The 14,553-nt window shown below is 55.6% G+C and overlaps 5 protein-coding genes across 5 annotated transcripts; 2 read left to right on the top strand and 3 right to left on the bottom strand.

Annotated features, from left to right (window-relative positions):
- Positions 1-934: 934 nt before the first annotated feature.
- DCS_04784 (DUF1183 domain protein) lies at positions 935-2,507 on the top strand (the record flags this gene model as incomplete). The annotated part of the gene is made up of 2 exons (XM_040802090.1): positions 935-949; positions 1,563-2,507. The coding sequence occupies 2 exons, from the start codon at positions 935-937 to the stop codon at positions 2,505-2,507; spliced, it is 960 nt and encodes a 319-aa protein (XP_040657123.1).
- A 413-nt stretch (positions 2,508-2,920) lies between these two features.
- On the bottom strand, positions 2,921-5,568 carry DCS_04783 (RING-12 protein; the record flags this gene model as incomplete). The annotated part of the gene is made up of 3 exons (XM_040802089.1): positions 2,921-4,681; positions 4,969-5,112; positions 5,440-5,568. 3 exons carry the CDS (start codon positions 5,566-5,568, stop codon positions 2,921-2,923), a joined length of 2,034 nt encoding a protein of 677 aa, XP_040657122.1.
- Positions 5,569-6,091: 523 nt separating this feature from the next.
- Positions 6,092-7,858, top strand: DCS_04782 (uncharacterized protein; the record flags this gene model as incomplete). The annotated part of the gene is made up of 1 exon (XM_040802088.1): positions 6,092-7,858. The coding sequence occupies one exon, from the start codon at positions 6,092-6,094 to the stop codon at positions 7,856-7,858; it is 1,767 nt and encodes a 588-aa protein (XP_040657121.1).
- A 561-nt stretch (positions 7,859-8,419) lies between these two features.
- DCS_04781 (UV excision repair protein) lies at positions 8,420-10,009 on the bottom strand (the record flags this gene model as incomplete). Its single annotated transcript, XM_040802087.1, has 7 exons — positions 8,420-8,545; positions 8,601-9,080; positions 9,140-9,472; positions 9,533-9,612; positions 9,671-9,743; positions 9,829-9,876; positions 9,992-10,009. The coding sequence occupies 7 exons, from the start codon at positions 10,007-10,009 to the stop codon at positions 8,420-8,422; spliced, it is 1,158 nt and encodes a 385-aa protein (XP_040657120.1).
- A 1,384-nt stretch (positions 10,010-11,393) lies between these two features.
- On the bottom strand, positions 11,394-12,788 carry DCS_04780 (uncharacterized protein; the record flags this gene model as incomplete). The annotated part of the gene is made up of 1 exon (XM_040802086.1): positions 11,394-12,788. The coding sequence occupies one exon, from the start codon at positions 12,786-12,788 to the stop codon at positions 11,394-11,396; it is 1,395 nt and encodes a 464-aa protein (XP_040657119.1).
- Between the last annotated feature and the right edge of the window lie 1,765 nt (positions 12,789-14,553).

Below are 14,553 nucleotides of genomic sequence, written 5' to 3'. Positions count from 1 at the left end.
GTCTTCGGCCGCTAGCTCGCTAGCTCGCCTTCTGTCCCTGTCGCGTCGCCTCGGCAGGCAAAGTCAACATGGTTCGCTTCCTGGGTAAGACACGAAGGCGATGATGCCTGTCTTCGACTCTCCTACGCACCTACTCGCTGTAAGTAAGTACATGAACTCCGTGCACCTACCTGTTTTCCTTTCTCGGTACTTGTGCGTCTTGTTGTTGCTGTTGCCTGTCGGACCAGATCACTACCCCTTGCCCCACCATCCAGGCTGCTGCATCTCATCTGCGGCGTCAAGAGTAGCACACGTACGCAGCGTGTCTCTCATGCATGCCTTTTTTCTCGCTCGTCATTTACTTTCTTCCGACGGCCCCTCAGTGTACATGGGTCTGGATCACTGTCCACAGCTCTCAGGAATATTCATGCGACCAGGCAGCAATGGGTGCAATCCAGCTGCTCTTCGCTGCATTGGCCGCGAACCCTCCCCCCCAAGCGGGCGTCATCCAAGCACCATCCAAGCGTCATCCTACCGTCGCAGCCTCAGACTTGTGCAATGGAAGGGTGTCGGGTTATTTTTCTCGGGTACCTGCTCTCCACCAGAAGCTGAATCCCGCCGGAGATCCTCTGTCCACACCTTGGCTGGAGTTGCGCACCTCCACCTACAGTTTGCTGCACTAGTAGTGAATCTCCATTCAATAGTACTCTGTAATTGCCCGATACCCTGTACATCCCCAACTTCCACACCCTTAGTACTGTAGTTCGCTGGCAAGGAGTACTAATAACATACATGTACTCCGTACTCCGTACATGATGCAGTTTAAATACACCTAGCCGCGCTTGTACTGTCAAACGTACTGTACTTGGAGTCTATATTTCTCCGCTCGCATGTCTATTCAAACCTTCCTATCAACCAGACCAGACGATGCAGTCCTCGTGCTTTCAAATACGCCATGCACCTCACTCATGTACGTACGCTGGGCATTTTGGTTGGTGAAATCTACTATTGTGTGCTGCACATGCGTGATGCGTTGCATATCTCTATATTTCATTATATGCCCTGGGACGTTCCGGTGTCGTTGCTTCCTTGGTTTCGTAGCCCGCTCACTATGAGCACGAGCACAGCAGGTGCGAAATTTTGCGTGGAGGATTTCTGGTCCCATCATGACTATTTCGGAAAACGTCCTACAATGCATCATACCGCTTCGTCGAGCTCCAGGCGAACCACCTTCCACACCCTTCCAGAGCAATCGAACTGGTTCCAGCCTCGGAGGCGGAATTCCGCCACAGAAACGCGCGTCAGCCACACCAATCACCAATCATGTGCCAAGTCCCACAGCAGGCCCCAACAGCAGGCTCCGTATCGGAACCATCCGATAATCGGATAAAAATAGTTGAATGTAACCTCAACGTCTCCAACGTCTCCGGCTGAATGTTGCCTTGGACATCGTGTCCTCAACCACGCACTACTCTTGCAGTCGCATCCATCAGCGGGCCTCTTGACATGCCCCATAGCTAATTCTCCGAGTTCCCCTGCATCTACGGGGAGTGATCACCCTCCTCTACCCTCCTGCTGCCTAGGCCACCCGAGTGCCATCGATCCTCGACATCTCCAGCAACACCCCGCCGACGCAGCGCAGCATGCGCGGCGACATCGTTCCCCTTGTCTTCTCTCTCACCCTCCCCTTTCTCGCCGCCGCCCGCTCTAAAAATGCAATTCTCCTCTCCGAAGTCCAGTCCCTCACCCTGCGTGGTCATGGGGCCCAGACCACGCACCGTCGCCTCTCCGCCGTCCCCCAGCTAAAATGCATATCCCAAAAGGACATATGTGCCCTCTACGACATCGATGTCATGCGTTGCACCAACCAGGGCTCCTCCTACGGCAGCGAGGACATCGAGTGGAGTTGTACCGCCAATCTTCCCGTCGAGCTCAAGCTCGGCAGCACCGACGTTGTATGCGAAGGATACTCGTCGCCGAACGACCCTTACGTTCTGAAGGGGAGCTGCGGTGTCGAGTACAGGCTTCTCCTGACCGAAAGGGGGGAGGCCAGCTACCCTCACATTGCCAATCCGCACGGCGGGCTCTTTAGCGACGGGGAAGGCGGCACCGATTTGTCGGCCTGGCTTTTTGTCGCCATCTTCGTTGCCGTCCTCGGCTGGATCATATACTCTGCCTGCTACGCAAACAATCATGCGCCGAGACGCGTCAACCGAAGATACGGAGGAGGCTGGGGTGGTGGAGGGGGCTGGGGCGGCGGCGGCGACGACGACGGTGACCCCCCTCCGCCCTACTCGAAGCCCTATTCTGCTGGGCAGTCTCGTTGGACTCCGGGCTTCTGGACCGGCTTGGCAGGCGGTGCTGCCGCCGGTTACATGGCTGGGAACAGAAGCCGGGACAACGGCAGGGAACGCACCGACTACGGCGGGAACGGCTGGGGAAGCAGACAGATCCCGTCGTCATCCGGGCCAAGCGCCAGCGGCACTCGTCACGAGAGTACAGGGTTTGGCTCGACACGTCGCAGATGAACAAAGAGTAGTTGGCGGTTCAATTCAATAGTGCTGGTGCAGAAAACGCACCCGAATCAAGTGTCGGCATACCATACCCGGCGCAAATGTCAAGCCGTCGCCGCTGAAGAGTCCTCTCCGTTATCCAACCACCCAAACGCCGTCGTGTCCCCTTGCCTCGAAAAATCGCGGCTCGCAATGACCCTTTGTAGCATTTACACGTTGTCAAGTCAGACTTCGATACCACCCCCGGCTCCTATAAGTACAACGCCCGCATGGTGAAGTCGGACTGGCGCACAGATAACCATGTCCCGGCTTGCGAGACGCCGATATTCATGTCTATTCCACGCAGCACGTCCGTCCATCGTGACAAACGCTCCCATTTGTATCATCAGCTAGCTTTCAAAAATATCACCGAGAGCTGGAAAAGCTCGTCAATAGCCAAGCAGAACGTTGAAGCATTGTTGTGCAAGAGGTATTAGTGATGAACAGGCATGACGTCCATCTTGTCGAATGCGCGCGAGCAGGTCGGACACTTGCGCATCCGGTTGCTGATGCGATCCTCCACACATTTGTTGCAAAAGAGGTGTCCACACGTCTTCAGAGCCGTGTTCTTGAAGTTGTTGCGGCAAATCGTGCACAACGCAAAAGTCTGCATCCGGTTCGTTAGCCCCCATCGCAACGGACGGGCAGAAACTTGGTCGGCTCACCCGTAGCATCTCTTCTTCTTCCGATGAATTGCTTAACGCCTTGTTTCTCCAATTGTCTCGATCCTTCTGCGCGTGCTCGACCCGGACCCTGAGCTTCTCAACCTCGGCCTCCTGCATCGTGTTTCGCTCCCTCACAACCGCAGATGCTGCGTCTCGGGACTTCACCAAGTTGGAGAGATCTTCAATCTGACGAGTCAGAGAGTCGGCCCGTCTCGCGGCTTCCGTTGCTGCGATGTCCAGCTTTTTGTTCTCCAGGGCAAGCACAGAGTTGGCTTGCTTCAGGTCCGACAACTGCTTCTCTAAATTGACGAGCAGTGTCCGGTTCTGCACCTCCAGCGCCTTGAGTTGCGCAATAATCTCCGAGCTCTTGCTGTTCTGATGTCTCAACGATCGAATCTCGTTGTTTCGCGTGTCGGCATCCTTTCGGGCAGCAAAATACTTCTGGTCGGCTTTGCCCTTTTCAGCAATCAGAAGCGCGACCTTCTCTTCCAGGGCAGCAAAATCCATAATCTTTATCTGAGCCATGTCCTTCATCCTCTTGTAAGATTTCTCGATAGATGGCAATTGCTCGTTGATAGATTGGAAATCCTTGAGCAGTTTCTTGTACTTTTGTCGAAGTTCTTCCTCCGACATCTCAGGGGCTTCTGGCGAAGCCATATCCTTGTCCTCGACCGGCTTCAGTCGCACAATTTCGGATTCGAGGGCGACGATACGATCATCCTTGGCATTGACAAGATCTCGAATATGATCCAAAGCCGTCTTGTCTTGCTCCATGCTCGCTTTCCGCTGAGAGTTGTCGGCCAAAATTTCGTCTCGGGTCGATCGGACCCGGGCAAGGTCTTGATCTCTCGCAACGATGTCAGCCTCCAGTTCCTGCGTGACTTGGTTCGCATCCGCCTCCAACTGGGCCTTGAACGCAGACCGCTCGGCCTGCAGCTTTTCTGCTTCTTCTCGCAACTGCTTGTTTGTCGCCTCCAGATTGTTTATTCGCTTGATGAGATCTTCGTTTTGGCCCTTGAATTGTTTGAACACATCGGAGCGAACAAAATCCTCGTCCGTCCACAGCTCCCGGCGAGCCTTGAGAGATAAGTTTTCGTCTTGCAGTGTCTTCACCTCGGATAGGATTCCGTCCAGCTGCTCCTTTTGCTTTGCCGCAGCAGCCGTCGCTTCGTCGAATTTCAGCAGCAGATCGTCGGTATTCCCATTGGCATCGGCAGCCTCGACGATGCCTTCGCTAGATGCAGCGGGTGGTCGCGTGGCATTGGCAAATGCCTTCTGCTCCAATTTCTGCACCTGAGCGCTCTTGGCACGGTCCAGCTTCTTCTCGGCCTTGAAGTATCGGAGGGTGGCGGCATTGAGCTCCTCGGAAAGATTTTCCTTTTCAACGTTCAAGCGATCCAGTTTGAGAAGGTAGTCCTTCTGCGCAGCCAGTAGAGTGGTTACTTTGCCTTCTAATGCAGCTGCGTCGGGACTGAGCTGACCGCGCTGGGCGGCTAGGCGTCCGAGAAGAGACTCGGCCTTGGTCTTGATCGTCTTTGCCCTTTCGTGAATGTGATCTTGGAACTCATGCAGATCCTTGAAACTGACACCACTGAGATACGGCGGTCCTGTCGCAAAGGGTCAGCTGTGACGAACTGTATATTGAAATCTGTACCCACCAGTGGCAGCCGTCGTGGCCGATATTTCCGAGTCTGCCAAGAGTTCCAACTCCTCCATCAACTACGCTTCTTGTCAGCAAGCGGTTCGCAGTGCAGGTAGCGCTGTGGGCTCACCTGGCGCCACCATGCATCAATGACCCTTAAGTGATCATCGTGATGCACACAACGTTTATGGAGCTCTTCTAAACGCGATTCCGCAGTAGCTGCCTTGCGACTATACTCCTGCATCTGGCGATATATGGCGCCTTTGGAATACGCCTAACATCCGTAGTCAGCACCGGGCATTCGTCAAGGACGATGAAAGTGAACGGGACATCGAGAACAGCAGGAAGACGGAGCGTAATATGAGGAAGTGGACATGGGCGCGTGGGACGGGACGAGCGAGGAGCCGGAAGCTGCGGCCGTTGAGCAAAATGCACCATCACTAGTCTGGTGAGCATCAACATCCGACAATGGCGTCTCAGCGAGGCTGGAGACAATGTTGTGAAGAAAAAGTGCATCTATGACTGTGGATGGATATTGAAAATAGCCAACTGATGTGTTTGGATGCCGATAGTGTCGCCAAACATGGACAGAGGCACGTACCTCGATCCAACCTTCCTCCTTCATTTCGGAAGAGTCGTCTTTGACCTTGGCACCGTTGACGGCCACTCTCTTGCTGGGAGGTGCCAGATCGTCAGTGCTGCCGATGGCAGGTCTCTTCCTGTCCTCCATCCTGCCAAGCGTGGATGGACAAGTCGAGGCAGTGGGAGACGTTGCAAGAGGCATCAGACAGCCAGCGAAGCGCGTCCAGCGAAGCTTCCACGCGATGGTCGCGAGTTGCAGGGCGAGAGCTTGACAGTCCAAAGGCCTTAAAGGCACGTCTCGTCCCGAAGCTAGTTGCACAGACTGTCATCCGTCGGACGGCTAGGGATTGCGTGATGGTGAGACGGTGCAAGGAGGAGATCTAGGTGTTGAAATTTCGAAGTTGCCTCGCAAATCAAAGCACGGCCTGGCCAGCCAAGGACTCCCTAGACTTGCGCTATCCCTGATTCGGCCCAATTTAATCGGTCGGCTAAACCTCGCTTTGTGGGGCATTCGCCCGCCATCGCAGGTTTCAAAGTACTGTGCAATCAGCATCCAATCCTGGCAAACTTCTGTAACCTACCTCCCTATGTCGACGGCCCTTCCGTTTAGTCCTCGGATTTGTATTATGATGCATGAGCCGACTGGCTGATAGAGTCGATTCCTTTTCGCCATGAGCTCCATGTTCAAAAAGAAAGGCGGTTTCGCCTTTAAGCCGAAAGTCCCCACGGCTCGAACAAGATCTGCCGCAGCGGCAGCGCCGAAACCGGTCGAGAACCAACCTTTGATCGAAACGCGGATCGACACTCCATCGAGCGATGCAACAGATGGGCTTGACAACAACCCCCCCGGTGTTGATATTTCTCCTTCAGAGTCTCATTCTGTTATTGGGGAACTGACATATCAACCAAGGATTGTTGATCAATCCAAGCCAGGCGTATTGGATGATCCGCCTTTGCAAAGAAGCTCATCGTCCCGTCGCGGATCAACCACAATCAATGAAGATTTTCAGGAGACGACAACTTCTACCGCCGACATAGGCGAAAATATATCAAATGATGCTGATGGGCCATTACGACTCAAGACCGTTGCTGGAGAACCGGCCTCCCGACCGGATCTAGTCAAAGCAACCTCCGCGTCAGTCAACGGCGACTCACAAACCCGACAAGTCCAACAGCCAAGTCTTAGATCTAGTTCCGACACAAGTCTTCACCAAGCACCTGGCCTTGCTGCCGTTGCCCAGGCAGCCGTCCCAGCACCGTCCACCCCAGCAGGTCCACCGGCGTCCGCGCCAAGCAAGAAACCGCCTGGGACAACAAGTTCGTCTAAAAAAAGGGCAGAGGAACACAATGGCGAAGAGGATGACGGTGCGAGACCGAAGAAACGGAAGCGAAACGCCCCCCAGCAGGGCCGTGATGGTACTGCACTGGGTGTTCAACCACAGAAACGCAAGGCCAGTACATCCACTGGTACATCGTCAGCTGGTGACCCATCCGATGCGAAGCCAAGGACGAGAAAAGCTCGCTCCCTTACTCCCGAAGACGCCGAAGAGCAGACGGTGGACCTACAGCAGCTCCGCATGGCTGACCTCACAAAAGATCTTCGAATCGGCAAAAAGTTTAGTCGTCACGACGAGTTGCGGGATCGTGAACGGCTCGCTCGGTTAAAGTCAAAGGTTGGTAAGGATGGGGAGCTGATGGAAGGCGTGGACTCTGGCTCAGCATCTCCCATTCCGGACAACAGGCTAAAGAAGAGCGGTACCCCCGGCAGCTCCTCCACGCCGGCCCCGGCTGCCACATCTGGCCCCCAGTTCCGCATCGTTGATGGGCAGATTGTGGTTGACCAAAGCTCGCTGGTTATGGACCGACATGCTCGGGCAGCCGCGGCGCATGCAGGAGAGGACATGGAGACGATTGAGGAGAACGACTTCACAAGGTTGATCACGAGCAGTTCTTTCATGAACACATCAAAGCTCAAGGGCCCAAATATCTGGAATGATGCAGAAACAGAGCTCTTTTACCGCGGGCTTAGAATGTTCGGCACGGAGTTTGAGATGATCTCCAGGATGTTTCCAGGCAAGCAGCGACGGCACATCAAACTCAAATTCAACCGCGAGGAGCGCCACAATCCGGCGCGCATCGACGCGGCCCTGATCGGGGAGAAGACGATCAAGATGGACATTGAGGAATACCGAGCGTTCACCGGGGCAGAGTACGAGTCTGTCGAGACGATTGAGGCGGAGCAGCGCAAGATCCAGGAGGGGTACGAGGCAGAGAGGCAACGCGTGGTCGACGAGCAGGCCGAGATTATGCGCAAGAAACGTGACGAACTATTCGCAGACGACGATGAAAACGGCGGCAAGAAGAAGCGGGGAAAGAACAAAGGCAAGCAGGCAATTTCTTACGGATTGAACGGCGAACCCATCATGCGGGACAGTTGAGAGAGATGGAAGCACGCGCGGCGATGGTGGCAAGATTAACAGAAGAGCACACACAACTCACAAGGCTTCAACAGGCGCCGCGGGATTTTATGATACCCAATTTGGATCTTTTTTTATTCATAGCAAGTAGCCATGGTGATCAGAATCCTAGCCTTGCCTCGGAAGAATATTCATTTCGTGCCAAAACCGTTGCCGTGCGTCGTGCGTCGAGGCGACATGACCGATCTCCTATCCTCTCAGCAAACAAGGATTACAGTTTGATTCTCTTGCCGATCCTGATCCTGTTGTTCAAGTGCAGTGGTTCGACCGCACAATGTCCCATGCAGTGATCAACCGCCACCGCAACCTTTCAAAACAGCAGTCAATCCAACAATGACGACATCGCGGCCCCGATACTATTAGTGCCTGCACTGCCATTCTCTTGGTAGCGATACCTAATCTCCCGGTGCCGCATCTCAACCCACAGGAATTGCCATCGCCCCGGGAGAGATGATTCGCGAGCCCAGGAGCATCGTGGGTTCGCCTCCACTTCACCTGCGGGCATCACCTCGTCCAGTAAACTTAGTTGGTGGGAGGATCGTCATCTTCGGGCTGTTCGAATAGGAAGTTGGCGGCAAGCTCTTCATTCTTGTCGCAGGCAAAGTACGCCTGAATAGCTTGGTCACGACCGAAACCCAGGCGAACCAACTTGGAGACGCATGCGGTCAGCTTGGATATCGGACATGATAGATGCGAAACGTACCCTCTCGATAGCATCGCGTTCTTCCTCGGTCACGGAGATTGCCTGTGCACCCGGGGGGAGAGGCACGTCGTCGTCGGCATTCTCCCCAAGCAGCTGAAGGAACTGGTCCGGGTTGGAAGCGATAAGTTGCGCCAGCTGGGGGTTGCCCGCGCCGAGCTGCTGGAGGATAGGCTCCAACATTTGGGGCTGCTGCTGGACGACCTGACGGAGCTGCTGAAACTGAGCATTGTGGCGGAGAAAATCCAGGTTTCCGAGATCACCACCCTGCGAAGCGGCGGCGGCGGCGGCGGCGGCGGCGGCGGCATTACCCCCGCTTCGGGAAGCCCCGGTGCCACCTTGCTGGGCTGCCAGATCAAACAGGTTCACGCCTCCATCATCTTCGTCACCTTGAGCCGGAGCAGTGTTCGTAGACGAGGCGAGAGGGTGAACAGGTGCGGCATGTCGTTGCTGCTGCTCCTGTTGGACGTTGTCTGGGATTCCCTTTGAGCGTGCGTCAGTCCAGCCGAGGTCAACGAACGGTAGTGCGTGCGGCGGCGTACGGTCAACAGGTACTCAACTGCACGATCAGGGTTGTTAAAGGCAGCGCGCATGGCTGCTTCGATCTGGCTCCTCTCGAACCCCATCGCTTCCATGTTGGCGATGGCCTCGGCACGCTCCGCACCCATGGCCAAGCCGGTCGAATCGCCAGCCGAGGGTTCATCGGCCGCCCGTTGAGGGGTCGGCGTGGCAGGCGCAGCGGCATGAGTAGATGTGGAATGAGAAGGAGCGGCAGGAGCGGCAGGCGTGCTGGCGACAGGTTGAGCAGGGGTGGCTGGAGGAGGAGCAGCCGACGATTCGACGGCGGGAGCTGGAGCAGCAGGCTTCTCTTTGGGCTGAGGGGTATCGTATTAGCATGCGGCAACGATGTCGGGAGGGACATCTTGCGGTGATACCTTGTTCACCATGCAAACAACGAAGCCCTTCTCCTCGATGTTGTATGAAGCGACTGTCTCGTCATCCTTGAGAATTTTGCCTGTTCGCTCCGTCAGCGGCCGATGTGTACGTCTACTCCATGTGGCGAATCGGCTTACCGGAGTAGATGAGCTTTTGGTGCTTTGCATCCCATCCCCTCTCACCCGCGATCTTTTCCTTGACGGCGAAGACCTATGTCGGATCGTAAGCAACTGCATGGCTCGCCTTATAGCCGAGTTGAGCGGAGTAGGGAGGGGGGGGGGGGGGGGGGACATACCAGGTCAGTGGGCTCGACCTCGAGGGTGAACTTTTGCTGCTTCAGATCCTTCAACGGAAGACAAATCAGCCGTGGCACAGAAAGCGCAGCCCGCAGCCACGAATGACAGGCGGCCGTCGGGCATGGGGGCAACCGAGGCAGCGCAGTAAAGATCGCGACGTACCCTGAAAGTGACCTTCATGGTGGCGGAGGTTGGGACAGCGGAAGGACTGCCGTGGTAGGAAGAAGGGCGTTTGCTCCGGGCGCGTCGGGATCGATAGTGGTGGCACTGAAGGAAGCAGGTCGCAACGACGGCGGAGGTAAATGAGGACGAGTTATGTTCTCGAGCCAGATGGATGTTAAGGCAGAACTTCTTTGCGTGGGACGGAGTACGAACACAAGGTCGTCAAGTCAGGCTCTGGGGTGGGGTCCGGTTCTCTAGTCTCGCCATAACCACCAATGTACCTACCAAAGCCAAGTGCAATGTACAGAGTACCACCGTACTGTACCTGAATACCTGCCTAGCACTAACCTAGTACCTTGATATTTTGCCACCAGCAGCTCCCTACTGTAGTGATAGTACCTGCAAGTAACTCTCCGTACAGCACTTGGGCAAGTACTTACTAACCTGTACACTTGTTCTCCGTGCCGCTAGGTACCTCGCTAGTACACCTAGGTACTAAGAACTAATACTAGGTACTAGGTACGGAGAACTTAGTATGTATGTGGTACTACAAGCACTTGCATGAGTACTGCACTGTACGGAGTACCTAGTAGGTACCTAATCAGCTCTGTGGTATTCAGAACCCATGCTTCGTCCTTGCATCATTCTCACGACCCGGCCTGGCCATCGACCGTACTGAATCGGCCCCGTCGGCTGCCTACGAGTTCAATACGAATAGTAGGTAGGGGTCCTCATCCAGCTTTCCGCGGTAGAGCTGCAGAAGATCTCGACCAGCGCCAGTACATTTTGGATCGCATGTGCCGACTCGTGCACTCCAGGGGCGTCAGGCCTGCGTTTGGACGACGTACCTGGAGAGTTAGTGCTGCAGGTAGGCCGAATGGTTCGGTTGTTGGAACCTCCAATACTCCGTACACCAGCTAGCTCGACAGTACTACCTGACCTGTACTGTACACCGTACAAATAGTTCAGCAACCTCAGGTAGTGGAAACACCTGTTCCTACCACTGGCATCATTTACTACTATGCACCTAGTACTCTCGTGCTCGTGCATGCATGCCTAAGTACTAGGTAGGTACCTAGTAGGTTCGGCGGCGGGGCTCCTCACCAGCAACAACTCCCAGCAACAACTCCCAGCACATGCCGTCACTCAACCGCCATCACTTCGTCACAGGGCCATTGATGAGATTCCGGTTACCCCGAGTATTCGATGCACTGTATTTCATGCCATAATGGCATCGCACACTTTTCTGATTCTTTGGCAAAGTTGCCCCTCCCTTTGATGTACAGATGCCAGGCTTCCGTTCCCATCCACTCCTCTGGACATGTTCCAATGTGCTTCGCTTGCCGCGCTACTAGTGACAAAGAAGACGTCCAATATCGTTACAGGCAATTAAAAAAAGGCGTCACGTCGTAATGTACAGCTCACTGCGTAACGACGCAATCTCTGCGTCGCCTCTGGACTCTTTGCTGCCGGTAAAGGCGGCCATGCTCGCCTGCATGCTTGGGCTCAGCAGCCACTCTGGGATGGGCGGCGTCATCTTTCGCCCGTGTTGAGCCTCCCCTTCCGCTCGGGCCTCGCCTTGCTGCTTCTGCTTGGTACTTTCGACGCTCGTCTGGCGGCTCAAGGGGCTGGGCCCCGACAGCGTCACTTCGCTGCGCGAGCGATGCAGCGATTGCATGCTTTCCCGCCGCGTTATCACTTGGCCTGCGATGGGCGAAGCCACGACGCTGGTGCCTGGCGTGACCACGAGCGGTGGCGTCGGTGAGTCGGAGCGAAATAGTGGATGGATGTTTCGTTCGTCTATGGAGTCTCGGGGGTTGAGACCTGCCTCCTCCAACTGCCTGATGGTCGACGCGCTGTAGCTCCGGCTTCGCCGTAGGGTCGGAGGCCGCTCCAGCGTCGGGTCGCTTCCCGGACTCTGACTCCGGCTTCCGGATGGGCTGGCCGGGATGGTCTCGAGGCTGCATGACTTTTGCGTCGGAGACGACATTTCCAGGACCACCTGCCGGTTGTGGACGTCGACCGACGACGTATCCCAAGAGTCGAACGAAGTCTCGGCGCTCGTCCGGCCGGGAGTCGAGTCGAGCGAAGGCGGTCGCCCCTTGCTTGTCGCCAGCAGCTTGCCCTTGGACGAACTAGGCCGCATGGCCAGCGAGACGGACGACTTGAAGGAGTGAATGGACCCATGCGTTGACATGGGCTTCGTGGCCGGGATCGGGCCCAACTTCTCGACCGAGCTCATCTCCTGCATTCGGCTCGTAGGGTTGGTCTGGCTGTACCGGATGGATTTGACGTGGAACCTGGGCATCCGCGGCACCTCTCCATCCGACAACGACGGCGCCCTTCCTTGGGCAATGTTTCGGGAGAAGAGAAAGTGGGCGATGATGAAAAAGAGCTGAGAGACAAAGGCAAGCGCCAGGGTGGCTGACAAGCCGGCAAAGAGCTTGCCTTGGAGGGTGGTAAGCGCCGCGGCGCCAGCATCATCTTCTTTCGACCTGCCGAGACAGGCCAGAGCAACGCAGGAGCCGGCGGCGGCTAAGGTGCAGATGAAGAGCTCGCATCCAAGGGCAACGCTGAGCCGTCGACTTGACGGTACTTTGCCGGGAAGCAAGATGTGCAGCACCGAGAGCCATCCGAGCATGAGCAGGACGGCAAAGTGAAGCGAGGCGGCCACAATGGTGGCTATCCTCAGGGTCGGAGTCTCGATCTGTGCGGCGACGACAATCTGTAGACAGATGGCTGTAGCGGTGGCGAGCACGGCAACGGTGCCGCCCAAGGCGAGGATCGTGCGAGCCATGACCTCGCGCCGGAGGCTGCCGAGCCCACCGGCCGTGAAGCAAGATTTCGGTCGAGCCAGGCGAAGCGATTCGCGATGTGGACGAGGTGACTTGCCTATGCTTCCGGCCTGACTTGTCCAAGAGATAGATTCGGGTTGTCGATGACTGAGGATGGTTTCTTGGAAGAAAAAAAATGCTCGACGAGAGCAAGCGGCGAGGCTTTCGTTTCGATTTGCGAAGGGAGCAAAGGGAGCGAAGGGAGCGAAGGGGACTTGTTTATTTAGTATGACTGAATCGCAGTGAATGAATGCGCTGTCGCCCGGACAAGTGGCGTGGATGTTGTCGTCAACTGACGGTGGAAGAGATTGTATTAAGATGTACTTGCACCCTACCGAACATGAGGCAGAATACTAGGTAGATAGAAAGAATGTCGGCCTCGAACGAGGGCTGCCGATGTTGAACGAGCGTGGATCCCCCCGAGGAGATGGAGTCCGTCCTTTTTAGTACGAGCAGAAGGTGGTCGACTTTGTTTGTCTGCCTGAGCTTGGCTGGTCCTTTGCTGCGGGTATCCTGGGACCTAGGACGGGTCGCAGGACGAGTAGTTCGGAGAACCCGTCATGGTGGACTGAATCAACTTGTGGGGGAGGGTGATGCTGGGTTTCAGCGGGGTGGTGCTCTTTCGAGAGATTACCTGCAGGGTTCCACGATTGGCCGGGGGGGGGGGAGGGGAGGGGTCGATTAGGCATCGTGCCGTACCAACCCATGCACTTGCTCGTGCTCGTACCTGTATGATGTACCTGTAGGCATACTCTGTACCGAAAGTATGTGCGAGAGCGAGTACATGCTGCTCCTCACTGACGTGCGGGAGCGCTGGAATGTATGGAATGCACTATTTGTTGATCGGATTCAGATGGCGAGTCGCTAGAGCCGACCCATGTCATCAAACAAGGTTTGCATCACAGCTCTTGATCAGGGAAATGTCATTCTATTCATTTTAATGCGAGCACGAGCATGAGAACGAGAACGATTGCACCGTGTGCAGATAGAGATGTACGCGTATGCAGTGCCGCTTACTGCGGACTGCGTGCAGGACCTGGGAATGCTTGACCGTATGTTTGAAGCAACCGATGTGACAGCAGAGGACGGAGCACTTGCGACGCGCAGGAGCCAAGAAAAAACATCGTTGAAAAATGAGACGCGTCGGAGGGGTCAGCCGATGGCAAAACTGTCGCGCTGTCAGTCTGCCGTGTGCCGAGCGTTGTTCCCGTCGGAATCGATGGTGGTACAGTTGGATAACCGTTGGTAGCAGGTACCCGATGCAAAGGCTGCGAGTGCGCCGGCTAGAATGTACCCAAGCACCACAATCTAGTACGTGTACTTCTGTTGGATTGGACCACGTGCGAGTACTTGTACCTAGGGGTACTGTTCAGTCTACGGAGCACAAGAAATTCACTCGGGACATCTGCAGTACAGCACTCGTACTTGTCACAAACGAAGCGACATGTCCGCTTTGGTGGCCTTGACATGTCGGATCCGGACTCCTCCCTGCGTCAGGACCCTGTCAGGGTCAGAGAGCCAAGGATCCCTGTCCCGTTGGCCGGCGCGGGCCCGTTCAGACTCAAGCAAGATCACTGATCAGTGCTACCTATAGTACAGAGTACCCCGAATGTACAGTAGCACCGATTCCTGGTGCATCCGTGCGCCATCATTCAAGTACCGCACCCGTGCAAGTACTTACACCTTATACAAGGTACAAGATATGCATGAGATCAACAAGACCGTCGT

The sequence above is a fragment of the Drechmeria coniospora genome, chromosome 02, assembly GCF_001625195.1.
Source record: "Drechmeria coniospora strain ARSEF 6962 chromosome 02, whole genome shotgun sequence".
NCBI lineage: Eukaryota > Fungi > Ascomycota > Sordariomycetes > Hypocreales > Ophiocordycipitaceae > Drechmeria > Drechmeria coniospora.
Note: the sequence above shows the minus strand (reverse complement) of the source record. Positions and strands in the feature narration are given on the sequence as shown.